Source organism: Haliotis cracherodii, unplaced genomic scaffold (assembly GCF_022045235.1).
Source record: "Haliotis cracherodii isolate W230 unplaced genomic scaffold, xgHalCrac1.p SCAF_24, whole genome shotgun sequence".
Classification (NCBI taxonomy): Eukaryota; Metazoa; Mollusca; class Gastropoda; order Lepetellida; family Haliotidae; genus Haliotis; species Haliotis cracherodii.
Genome location: NW_027266280.1, coordinates 4,796,261 through 4,809,217, shown reverse-complemented (window position 1 = coordinate 4,809,217; position 12,957 = coordinate 4,796,261). Strand labels below are relative to the sequence as shown.

The 12,957-nt window shown below is 41.9% G+C and overlaps 1 protein-coding gene across 1 annotated transcript; it reads right to left on the bottom strand.

Moving 5' to 3' along the window:
* Positions 1 to 3,832: 3,832 nt before the first annotated feature.
* Positions 3,833 to 12,884, bottom strand: LOC139472322 (small ribosomal subunit protein mS23-like). The gene is made up of 5 exons (XM_071254767.1): positions 12,739 to 12,884; positions 10,375 to 10,536; positions 9,703 to 9,777; positions 8,161 to 8,284; positions 3,833 to 5,328 (listed from the first exon to the last, which is right to left on the bottom strand). The coding sequence occupies exons 1-5, from the start codon at positions 12,780 to 12,782 to the stop codon at positions 5,278 to 5,280; spliced, it is 456 nt and encodes a 151-aa protein (XP_071110868.1). The 5' UTR covers positions 12,783 to 12,884; the 3' UTR covers positions 3,833 to 5,277.
* Between the last annotated feature and the right edge of the window lie 73 nt (positions 12,885 to 12,957).

Sequence of the window (12,957 nt, the reverse complement as noted above, 5' to 3'; positions counted from 1 at the left end):
TTTAACTCCTAGATGACTGATGAAACCTCCCGGACGCCCGCGGACGTTAAAAAGTAGGACCCGATTCCATGGATTAATAATTCAAATATGCACATCTTCTTGTGATTGTCTCGCACTGAATACCCTGTAAACTGAATGCCTGTAGCCAAGCATGAACAACAGCTTATGATGTACAAGAAACGGAAAAACAGTCAAGTTGTTTATGCATGAAAATATGTGAAAAGATCATTGAGAATGTGGAATATCGGGGTAAAATAAGTGTGTTCTGAACTGAAACCTGAGCCGTGCCCTCTGGATGATTAGTGGAACGCGTACCGTGCCTGGTGTACTGTGGTAGGATTCATCCGTCGATACGTTCTAACGAACATCAGAGGCTTTTGTCGAACCTTCTAATCCTCGAAAAAAAGAACGAGAAGAAACGGATTCCTTCACAAAAGAAAGTCAGCACATATGTACAAGAAATATGCCAACTTGAGAAAGGGTCATATAGTGTATTATGATGCTGCCGCTCCTCCAAAGACGCGTCCGACCAACTGGAAGGGGGACACCCTTTTACAGAATCCTTGGCTCTTGAAATCTGGAAATGTCGTCAGAAATACTTTTCTTCATGGCGTTGAATGAATAAAGGAATGTTATGTAACGTCGCACAAACGCCACAGCTATGTCACGGCGATCTATAAATAGCCTGTGTCTGAACCAGGCAAACCAGTGAGTGATAGCATGAGCAAAGATCGCCGCCGTCAGGGTGTTGTGACAAGCAGTAAAGTCTCGAGGCTCATGATCACATGTTGGACAGCTACTACAAGCATGATTTAGTCTGGATCTAATCTGGCCTCAGTGGGACTTGGCAGTCAACATTTTGTTTGTTTGTTGTTTAACGCCACACTAAGCAATATTCAAGCTATATCTGTAAATAATCGAATCTGGGCCAGACAATCCAGTGTTTGACATCATGAGCATCGATCCACGCGATTGGGATACGGTGACATGCATCAACCAAGTCAGCGAGTATGACAACCCGATCCAGTTAGTCGCCTCTTACGACAAGCATAGTTGCCTTTTAAGACAAGCGTGGGTTGCTGAAGACCTATCCCCCCCGGATCGTCATCTGAACTTCGGAATTGTAATTCAATATGCGGCCGACCGGTGGGTAAGACTGTACAGTTTGCCCACACCACCACCCCTGTCCCCCTACCAGAATATTTCATGTCAAGTTTTGTCATGCCCCTCCCCAAAGTACATGTACATTTTGTCATGCCCCTCCCTCATATAGTTGTGATCGACCCTACACACGGGACAGGTGTTTTGCAACTGTTGTTGATGAAATCCTTAGCCTAAGTGATTATATGGCGCTTCGTTCAGTTGTCGACCCGTATAAACACAACAACGTCATTGTGTGTACGAATAGCGACCAAAAAACGAACAGTTCAGAGATGTTGAGTGTTCGACCTGCCGTGGATTTAGCACAGTATGTCGGCAGTATTGCATAGTATGACGGCAGTATTGCACAGTATGACGGCAGTATTGCACAGTATGACGGCAGTATTGCACAATACGGCAGTTCTCCCCCGGGCAATGTTTGGCCAAGGCCAGTTCTTCCCCGGTCAATGTTTGGCCAAGACCAGTTCTTCCCCGGGCAATGTTTGGCCAAGGCCAGCTATTCTCCGGGCAATGTTTGGCCAAGGCAAGTTCTTCCACAGCAACGTTTGGCCAAAGCCAGTTATTTTCCGGGCAATGTTTGGCCAAGGCCATTTCTTGTCCGGGCAATGTTTGGCCAAGGCCAGTTCTTCCCTGGGCAATGTTTGGCCGAGGCCAGTTCTTCTCCGGGCAATGTTTGGCCAAGGCCAGTTCTTATCCGGGGAAGGAATATCCCAGGCCAGTTCTTCTCCAGATCTTCAGACATGTTACATGCATAGCGCCATGTGTCGAGTGTCATTCCTGATTTTGACATTTGATTCAGTGATGATTCACTTGATTTCATTCATTTGTGAACAAGCGGGATGTCTACGGGCTATTTGAATGTCGAAGCCGGCAGAAGTCAGCGTTCTGTGGCCAATACCTTAAATGTTGCGAGTCTGCGATTAGCAGACAATGGAACAGGAACCATCAAACACAAAATGTTGACTATCGACCCCATTCAGGACATCCCACGTCCATGGCAAGAGATTGATCCGAAACCAGGCTCTCAAACAGTGAATCAAACTGCTGCATACGTTCATCAGGCTCCTGGAGTACATGTTACAGGCCAGACCTCTACAAATCGTCTACATGCTACTCATCGCCATGCTGGACTGCCATATGTTGTGCCTCCCCTTACAAATCATTGTATTGCCGACAAAAGTTGTACACCACGTAAAACTGGAGTAATTGCCGCTGGTCATCTGTCATGTTTACACTTTGCGCTTCCTTGATAGGCGTGGTCTTGTCTGGTGACATCGAAATGAAAGTCAAGCCGATGTCAACCGGAGACCTCATGACAGATTTGGCAGTGGGTCAGTTATGGTGTGGGATGGCATCATTATGACAGAGCTAACCCCGTTCCATATCGTGCAAGGAAGGGTCACTGGACAGTACTGTCGGGACACTGACACCCTTTGTTGTCCCGATTGCAAGGGGGTGGGTCAACGTTTTTGTCTTTAAGGATGACAAGACCCGTGCTAATTGTGCACGAATCATCAACGCTCACCTCCAAGCACCAAACCTTTCCCTGATTGAACACGTCCCAGTCATGATAGAGAGATGTGTATGTCAACGTCATAAGCCATCGACCACGATGGCCGAACATCACCAGGCTCTCTCAGATTGCCATCGGGAGATTCATGCAGTGTGCCTTTTCGCGTGAATGATAGGGAGATGTGTTTGTCAACGTCATAGGCCGTCGACCACGATGGCCGAGTATCGCCAGGCTCCCTCAGATTGCCACTGGGAGATTCATGCAGTGTGCCTCATTGCGTGAATGATAGGGAGATGTGTTTGTCAACGTCATAGGCCGTCGACCACGATGGCCGAACATCGCCAGGCTCCCTCAGATTGCCATTGGGAGATTCATGCAGTGTGCCTCATTGCGTGAATGATAGGGAGATGTGTTTGTCAACGTCATAGGCCTTGGACCACGATGGCTGCACATCACCAGGCTTCCCAATATCGCCACTGAGCGACTCACATGCAGTATGCCTCATCGCGTGAATGAATGTTTGACAAATTGCACCGCTGATCCAAAAACATTACATTTTCAAAACATCTACTGTCATAATTTACTACCAATTGTAATGTGTTCTCAATTCGTATGTTATTATCATATACCTATTACAAGAAACTGATATCCCTTACAAATTTGGAAATTTAAGTCATTTGTGAGTATCACCTACTTAATATTTTCAGAGTACGTATTACCTAGTCTTCCTGTTAATAACATTTCATACAGTATCTACTATGGGTATAGTACTAGCCTTAAGCCACATCTGGGGAGCCCCTGCAGAACATGAACATATCGAGATGCCAGATATTATTTTGCCGGACAGCGGCCTGAAATTCAGTCAGAGGAGACTGTATAAAAACTAGTGTCCTTGATTTTGTTGCTGAATATTTAGTGTCATTATTTCTTCGTCTCAACACCTATATACATATATATATATATTGAGTAAGCTCCTCCTCTGTCCAGGGGGATGTTTCATTTGTTACACTGGTCCATTTCACTAGGGACGTTTTAGGCATAACCCACTAACATAGAAACCATAACACCAGAGGCTGCTCCAAATATGACTCTGAGACCAGGAGGCAGATCATCTCAGAACAGAAAACATTTTTTGAAGATTTGAAATTTATTGTCTGATCTCACACACACGTCACACACTTGTAGATAAGTGCACACATTCTAACACCACATGCAGATGGCTCCCCTTCTGCAAAGCGATCTCAGCCCTACGTCTTTTGCAAGTCTATGTTAAAGTATGGGAGTTAAGACCGTCTTAGCGCTAAGATCGCTTTTTGGAATGGGGTAGTGAAATGCACTGCATTATAACATGATTATTTGCATAATAACAAACCAAAACTAGACTTTAACATGTTTAAAGTTTAAGACAAACTGGACAGGTACACTTGTTCAACAGCAGGAGAAAAGAAAAGCCCAACAGCCCAAATTTCATTTCCTGAATACAACAAGCCTAACTCTTGTCAGATTTGTAGGGGTCATAATATGAAATGAGCCATGTTGGATGATTCACAAGAAGGTGATATGCAAAAACATGGCTGTTGTTAAAATGAAATATCTCAGCTACATCAACTGACGAATAGCTAACCCTTGCTATCCTAATAAAGGACTTGTTCCATAGATAAAAAATAACAAAGATATTGTTTTTAATGTCAAGATTTTTTCCCCATAACTCCTTATCTTATGAAGTGCGTTCAATCAAGATATACTGGTGTAGTGTGCAAAAAACATTCTGACTTATTTAGGTCACATGTCCCTTTTGGTGTTCCAGTCTTTGAGCAGCACTTGATGACTTCCTTCAAGATACAGGGCACCTGTTGTCATGGAGAAACGGGGAGATGCGGAACCACCCTGCTTGTGTAACATACATCGTTGTACAATGAATGGGATTGCATTCTGCAGTCTGATTAAATGGCATTTGAGCCCGGAAATTGTTTGCACATTTCACTTTGGATGAATACTTTGAATGATAAATATCCTTTTCTCTCAATCCCATAGTTGAAACAAACGTGCACATCATCACGGCAAAATAGATACGACATTAACTCAAACAACGATTTACTTGCTTTACCAGTTTCTGTTTACCAGGTGAGCTCAAATTCAGTTGTCTCGGAAGAATATGACTCCATACATTGTATCATTGCATGTTCCAGCATGACTTTGTATCATTCCATAGCGGCGTCCATTGTCTCACAATGGTGAGAGATGACATAGACATGATAGAGAGACAGTACTTTGAAAAACTACCAATAACCTTTGCATTTACAATGCAAATAACAAAAATGTGTTTTCAGATTTACGTACTGGATGGCGTCAGATGTTAATCTCCTGCGAGACGTTCAGCCATGACCATTCCATAAACGCAGATATGACAGTTTCTCTCTACATTTGGAGTTTCCAGTGCTGTGTGACTTTGTACAAAACAACCTTAGCGCTACGAGTGCCGTAAGTCTGTGTTAAGGTATGGGAGTTACGATCACCTTAGCGCTAAGATCGCTTTGTACACGGCACCCTGGTAAACACTCCTCCCTAATATGATAATTCACACAGTTTTGTCGTTCCACCAGCTACAGCTTCTCTCCATCTTCCTTGCTGCTCGCCTCCTGGGCAGAGATCATCTGAAGAAGAGACAGGACTGTTACATTCCTTTGTGAGTGAGTGAGTGAGTGAGTTTGGTTTTACGCCGCTTTTAGCAATATTCCAGCAATATCACGGCAGGGGACACCAGAAATGGGCTTCACACATTGTACCCATGTCAGGATTCGAACCCGGATCTTCGGCGTGACGAGCGAACGCTTTAACCACTAGGCTACCCGACCGCCCACATTCCTTTGTGTGGAATACTGATACACGATGTAGTGCTTTCAGTATGCTCTAAGGTATGGATTTGGTGCATTACCAATATACACAGTATTATCATTATTATCAATTAAAATACATTAATAAAAATAGTGAGTTGTATGCTGCTTTTAGCAATACGCTATCAGTATCACAGCAGGGGCACAAGCAATGGGCTTCACACATTGTACCCATGTGGGGAATCAAACCCAGGCCTTCAGTGTGATGAGCGAACACTTTAACCACAAGGCCACCCAACTGCCCCATACTATAAACACGACAAAACATAGCATACTGATTAAAGTTCATTCTATGAAGTAATACCTGCTGGTTGTAATGACAAGTTAAATGCTAGTGTTATTAAAAAATAATCTCTTATTTTCCATTCATCTCCAAGGACCTAGATGGAGGGGCTACAATTGTAGCAAATCAGACACTGCAACATTTACACCTGCTGAAATACCTGAGGAAAACTTATGACACTGACAGGTTTCTGATATGAGCGGTCAGTATATACTAGTCTCCAGATGTGGTCTTCCAATGAATCAGTTCATGTTTGTTTGTTATTTAATGCTGCAATTAGCAATATTCCAGTTATATGATGGCAATCTGTAAATATTAGAGTCTGGTTGGTTGGTTTGTTGTTTAACGCCGCACTCAGCAATATTCCAGCTACATGACGGCGGTCTGTAAATAATTGAGTCTGGACCAGACAATCCAGTGATTGATATCATGAGCATCGATCCACGCAATTGGGATAGATGACATATATCAACCAAGTCAGCGAGCCTGACCACCCGATCCCGTTAGTCGCCTTTTATGACAAGCATAGTCGCCTTTTACGGCAAGCATGGGTTGCTGAAGACCTATTCTACCCCGGAATCTTCACAGGTCTATTCGAGTCTGGACCTGATAATCCAGTGATTGACATCATACACATCGATTTATGCAAATGGAATATGATGACAGGCATTAACTGTCTGACCACCCGATCCTGATAGTCACTTCTTACGACAAGCATGGGTTGCTGAAGATCAATTCTGACCCAGATCTTCATTGGCCAAGTTCTTATCGAAAGAAACACCAACATCAAATCTAGATATAAAAACTTGCAATGCAAAAAATGATCAATTCTAAACCCTGCCAATTTCTGCAGTTAAGAGGGGCCGGGCGTTTTCCATGCCTTGTACCCAAACACCCAAATTAATGTTGTAAAGTTCACGTAAAAAAACAAAAATCTACTCTAAAACACAATACATGTCTCCAAGGGTGTCAATCAGAAAGAAAGTGATGTGGCAGCAGTGTCCAAAATAACTGACTGCCCGCCTCCCCGTGGCTGGTAACTTTTCTGTTGGGCATGAAACAATTATTTCAAACACTGTGTGACCGTGGTCGTCAGGTGATCATATCGTGTAAGGTCACAACACAGAGGATTACAGTGTCTGACCCATTCATTGGGGTGATGAGGGGCGGTCGAGGAGCCTAGTGGTTAAAGTGTTTGCTCGTCACGCTGAAGACCCGGGTTCGACTCCCGACATGGGTAAAATGTGTGAAGCCCAATTTCTGGTGTCCCCCACCGTGATATTGCTGGAATATTGCTAAAAGCTGCGTAAAACAATACTCACCCATTCATTGGGGTGATGACCATGGCGATGCTGGTATGAGTTTGGGTGAATTGTTTTTAGAAACTGGAAACCTTTTTCAAGTACGTTTCCACAAAAGGATCGAAAGAAGAATGAAGAAACGCATAGTGTGAGATAGGATAAGTTTAAAAACCCTACCGACCATAATATTTAGTGATCACTTGCAATATTATTCAAATTTTAATTTCAATCAACTATCCTGTTTCTAAGAAAAAACATTGTAAACTATACAAGAAACACAAGGACTTAAAAGGGAACAAAAATGTTGTGCAGAGAACTGAGATTAAAACCACTTCTATACTAGTACATGTGATGAACTTCAAAATCCGTCAGAGCAGTTATGAAACGATCTGATGTCTTCCTAACTATATGATGTTGTTTGTCATCAAACATAAGATACCTGCAAGATAAATCGCAAAGAACAATGAAGAACGAAGCATGGTTTATTTCACGATAAAACATTGCTCTATCATGACGTCATTTGACGATTTGAACATGCGCTTGCAACTTGATGACGTAGTAAATTGGACAACCTTATTTTAAGGGGGAGTATCTAGTATCTACTGAGTTGTTCTCCATGGAAGTAGCTGGACAGCGCTGATGAATGCAATGGCCGAACGATCGCACCCAGAAGTGAGAGAAATTTGACTATCGGTATTGGGAGAAAAGGTACAGATAATGAACCAGAAAAGTTTGAACATACCAAACTTAAACCCCCTGTACATAAAATATAGTTGCATTCAGGGAGTCATCATCATATAAATTCAGCTTGCACGTTTTATGAAAATCCTTAGAAATGCTTAGAAAATGGTGATATTTCTTATTGATAAACGACTTGTGGTTTTTGTTTATCATACAGTAAAACACTGCAGGGAGAATAAACCATTCTCTCTGCAGTGTTTTACTGTATGATACACAACGACCACAAGTCGTTTATTTCTTAATGAAAGCAGCCAGTCCAGAGCTTACCTCTGCATGTTCATCTACTGAACGAAGCCGAGCATTTTCTGTCTTCAAGATCTCTGTAGTCTTGTCAAACAGATCCTCTGGCTGGACTCCCTTTTCCTGAAGGTCGAAGTACTTCTCCACAAACCTAGGGTAGAAAGATGAACATGAGTGAGTGAGGGGTTGCCATGGATACACACTGCAGTCAGCAACAACAGGACATACAGGAAGCACACAACATGCACAAATGGCTGATGATGTGAGCATCCACGCCAGATCTGCTGCAATATGTCCATTCAACAACCATTATGGAATAACTGTAACCATGGTAACATGACTGCTGTTTTACGCAGCACTTGGCAAAAAGACAGCTAAAGAGTTGTTGGATGTAAAAGCTTGCAAATATAAGTCCTGATATGCTAATTTAATGAAATGCTATTTCCTATTTCATGAATATATTGGCAAAACACAGATATTTATGGCATGAGTGAGTGAGTGAGTGAGTATGGTTTTACGCCGCTTTTAGCAATATTCCAGCAATATCACGGCGGGGGGACACCAGAAATGGGCTTCACACATTGTACCCATGTCGGGATTCGAACCCGGGTCTTCGGCGTAATGAGCGAACGCTTTAACCACTAGGCTACCCGACCGCCCCTATTTATGGCATGATGGGAGCTAGTGAATATCCTGCCATTTAAACAGATAGGTGATAGGAGATGATGTGAGAGATGACAGTCATCAATTCCAAGTGAGAGGTTCCAGTGACAATGCTGTAAACTTTGATAAGGACAAAATGATACATGGTCTGCCAGGTCACCAGAAAGTGAGTGAGTATGGTTTTACGCTGCTTTTGGCAATATTCCAGCAGTATCACGGCGGGGGACACCAGAAACGGGCTTCACACATTGAACCCATGTCGGGAATCGAACCCGGGTCTTCGGCATGACGAGCGAACACTTTAACCACTAGACTACCTGACTGTCCCCTGTCACCAGAGAGTGATATCAGCAATATTTCAGCCATATTGCAATGATGCAGACACCAGACACCACATAAAATTAATAATATTTCCTTCAACTGAAATGACAAGTTTATGAATAAGTGGTGCAGAGTTACACAGTGCAAGTATTCAGTCGGAAATCACTGGGCATGTTTGTAATTGAATACAGAATGTCTGTAGTATCGTAAATCCTTGAATAAACACCTGCTTGGAATAAGCGCCTGCCGTGCATAAACGATGGGTCCAACGACCGTCTGCCGTGCATAAACGCTTGGTGCAACGACCCTCTGTCGTGAATAAACGCTGGGTCCAACGACCCAGGCTGCAAATTTAGTTACGTCCTGCTCCCTTTCCCCACCAGTCAATGTCTGTAAGGATGCATGCCCTATATCAGACCAGCTTGCAGTACAGAACATGAAACAACACAAAACTTTGATGTAAAAATCTCCATCTGAAAACATGAAACACCTGCCTTGAATAAACACCAAGTCTTGGGACCTTCCATATAAATAAAAACCGGGTCTCGGCACCTTTCAAAATAGATCTTCTACACACAGACTTACTTCTGACATGTTGTCTTCACAGACTCATTGCCCAGGTCCACGACATCAGTGTTACCAAATGTGTTATAGTACTTTCTGAAAGAATAAAATAGAGGTCAAAATTAAGCATGCCAGTCGAGGGGTCACAAGATTAAATATGTCCATGCATTCAAATACTATACAGCAAACCTCAAGGACCCATGACCCCCATCAAACGCTAACAGTAACACTGTAAATGTTATTTTTAATGTTAAAGCTGACATGGCACAGCAGTTTGCTGCCATTTCCTGTTCTCATCCAGACATTGTAAGTAGGTGATTTTTGTACTGCTAGAACGAATCATGCAACAAAATTTGAGATATTAATAAGAATAAACAGTTATTAGAATAAACTGTTACAAAAAAGTTAAAACTGAAGTTTTAAGAATCTGTTACTATTAGTAATAAATATTATAATAAATCACCCATCATCAGTACCAGGTTTCTATACACAACGTTCCTACCTCCCCCGAATACATATGGCAGCGATAGTAACAAACTGTTTTAGTCCACTGGTCCTTATAATGATAACATATAGCAAAACACTTAATAATGGCAAATTTCTACGAGTCCTGTAGAGTTTTTACAAAGAAAACTTGTTACCATGTTACACTTTCTGCCCTCTGGGTAATATTAAAGAATGTCCGCCACTTACACTCTCACAAAGTCCTCCGGGTACAGAATAGGCCGGACTTTCTGTTCTGGAATTGGTCTCTCATGCATCGGCTCCTTCTGAGGGGGGAACGCTTCATACACAGACTTCCATACTGGGCAGTCCACCTCACTCAGTGCTCCAGACTTCAACAACCCCTGAAGCCTGGAACATGTGATGGTTCATGGTAATATTCAGACCACGACTGTAGCTCACCCGCATTTTGTAGATACCGTATTCGACGTAATAAGCACCCTGCTCTAATAAGCGCCCCCGGCGATATTTGCTAATACATGTATATTGGCTAGTGAACAATCCCAGTTAGCATACTTTCCGATTGATCAATGTACACAAGACTTATTTATTTGTGTATAATACATACTTGTTTGTTATATGCACCTTTAATTATGGGCAATTAAATTCTCAAAAATATATCTATCGTGTATAAAACAAACAGATTCTTCATTTTTATCATTTCAGGCTGTCAGCATAAACCACAAAATTTACAATCTTTCAACCTCATTTTAATCTCACCAAAATTATATTCTAATGAGAGCTCCCTATTTCTAATTTTGAGAGCGCCCTGTGCGCTTATTACATCGAATACAGTATTTGCTAAATAGTAGATCATGTAGATGACATTATCAGAGTGAGTGAGTGGGTTGGATTCAAAACACATCTGTGACATCATTCTATTGTTTAAATGCTCCATTATTTTTAAGGAATAGAGTTGTTTGTGAATTATACATTATCCTGAACCAACGTTTCAATTAATTTTCACTTGGAAGAGATGGAACTATATAAATATTTTTTCAAGGGAATGATTTCATTTTGGGGGGAAAATGTGTCGCCAGTGGGGTTGAACCTGTACTGTTTGATTTGAGAATGTCTAATTGTCAACCTCAGCTACGGCAACACATGACAGTACAGTGTAAAGGTTACTGTTAAATAGTTACATAATGATAAACATATGTATACACCCTTGTTCATGGCTCTATTTTTCCTATAATCACCGTCAGCATGCATTTAAAATGAGCCAATAATTCATATAATACCAGCATAGGACCTCATGAAATTATGTAGAGCTGTGTACCATGCATTGTGAAGCTCACATTGGGAGCTTGAGTGAGTGAGTATGGTTTTACACCGCTTTTAGCAACATTCCAGCAATATCACAGTGGGGGACACCAGAAATTGGCTTCACACATTGTACCCAGGTCGGGAATCGAACCCGGGTCTTCGGCGTGACGAGCGAACGCTTTAACCTCTAGGCTACCCGACCGCCCCTTGGGAGCTTGAGGCACGTGCAACAGCGGCAGAGAACGTATTCCTCGTGCATCATGCAAAGGCACTCACACTGTATAAATACAGTCTACAAAGGGTTCTGGTTTATTTTTTAAATATTTTCCAAAAGAATTTTTTTTGTCAAAGTGTAAAAGCAGGGATGAGTTTTAAGTAGGGGAACATCCCCATAACTCTTCATTCCTTAAAAATAACAGTGTACCCAGACAAAATCAGAATACAGAAAGGTACCATGTACCCTAAAAGGTCCTTTTCCTCAACCCCAAACCGAAACTGGTTCATTTTGTAGTTCTGTTTTGCCTCATGACGAGAGCATGCTTGATAAAGCTGTGCATCGTGGAATATAAGAGTAATGTATGTACATCACTGCGTTTGCTCGTTTTGTATACAGCAAACTGGAACGCATCTCATACAACTGTATGACATTTCTGATCCATTTATGGTAAGGAAACAGCGAGAGAAAATTATACAACACGTACTGACATGTTGACTTTTAACGCAGTTTGGCATCCAGGATGTGTCATATACGTAAGCGTTAAAGGAACCGGTTAAGCGAATTGCGCACTACAGCCTGTGACGGAATGGACTCATCATTGGGTACCTGTTTGTATCCAGAAACATACCTGGGTTACATATCTGTTGTACCTGTGCGGACAATGACCCCCTTCAGCATTAGTTAGGCTGGTGTAATACACCAATAAATTATCTACATACTATTATCCGTTGTTACTAACTTTAAATAACAGGCTTGATCTATAAGTTAACACGCATGATAGACATAATAAACTAAATACACTCATAATCCTTGGAACGTAAAATGTGAAAGATATTCTTTGTGATTACCCAGGCACAGCAACTCGTTATTGGTCAGTAAATAAATAAATGTTAGTTACCCTATTTGTAAGTAGATCTAGTCTATCTATTAAGGGTACATAGTTTATTTACTGATCAAAAACGAGTTCCTGTGCACCGAGCTGAACATGATGTAGGCCTACTCCCTAGCCTACATGAATATCCCGGCATAGGGTTCATCGAACAAAACCATTCATTTCTCATTTACAGTACCTTGAGTATATCGTTCCAAACTTTTCAATTCGACTGCCTGCCATGACTTTAATCAAACTGTAAGCATCGACTTATTCATATCAGGTTCATCCCTGTACTGGCCAAACTGATCGTTTCATATGAGCACGCCGGGTCTGCAATTTGGAGTTATCTACCCTTGACCTTTCTGTGACCCTGGATAATGTTAAAAACTAATACTCTACATCGAAGACAGATATA

What these genes read in the sequence shown, in the direction of transcription:
- LOC139472322 (XM_071254767.1), bottom strand. Translation starts at nt 12,782, where the DNA reads ATGGCAGGCAGTCGAATTGAAAAGTTTGGAACGATATACTCAAG. An exon ending in TTTGGAACGATATACTCAAG is followed by an intron (nt 10,537 to 12,738) that starts GTACTGTAAATG and finishes CACATGTTCCAG; the next exon opens with GCTTCAGGGGTTGTTGAAGT. An exon ending in GTGAAGACAACATGTCAGAA is followed by an intron (nt 8,285 to 9,702) that starts GTAAGTCTGTGT and finishes TTTCTACCCTAG; the next exon opens with GTTTGTGGAGAAGTACTTCG.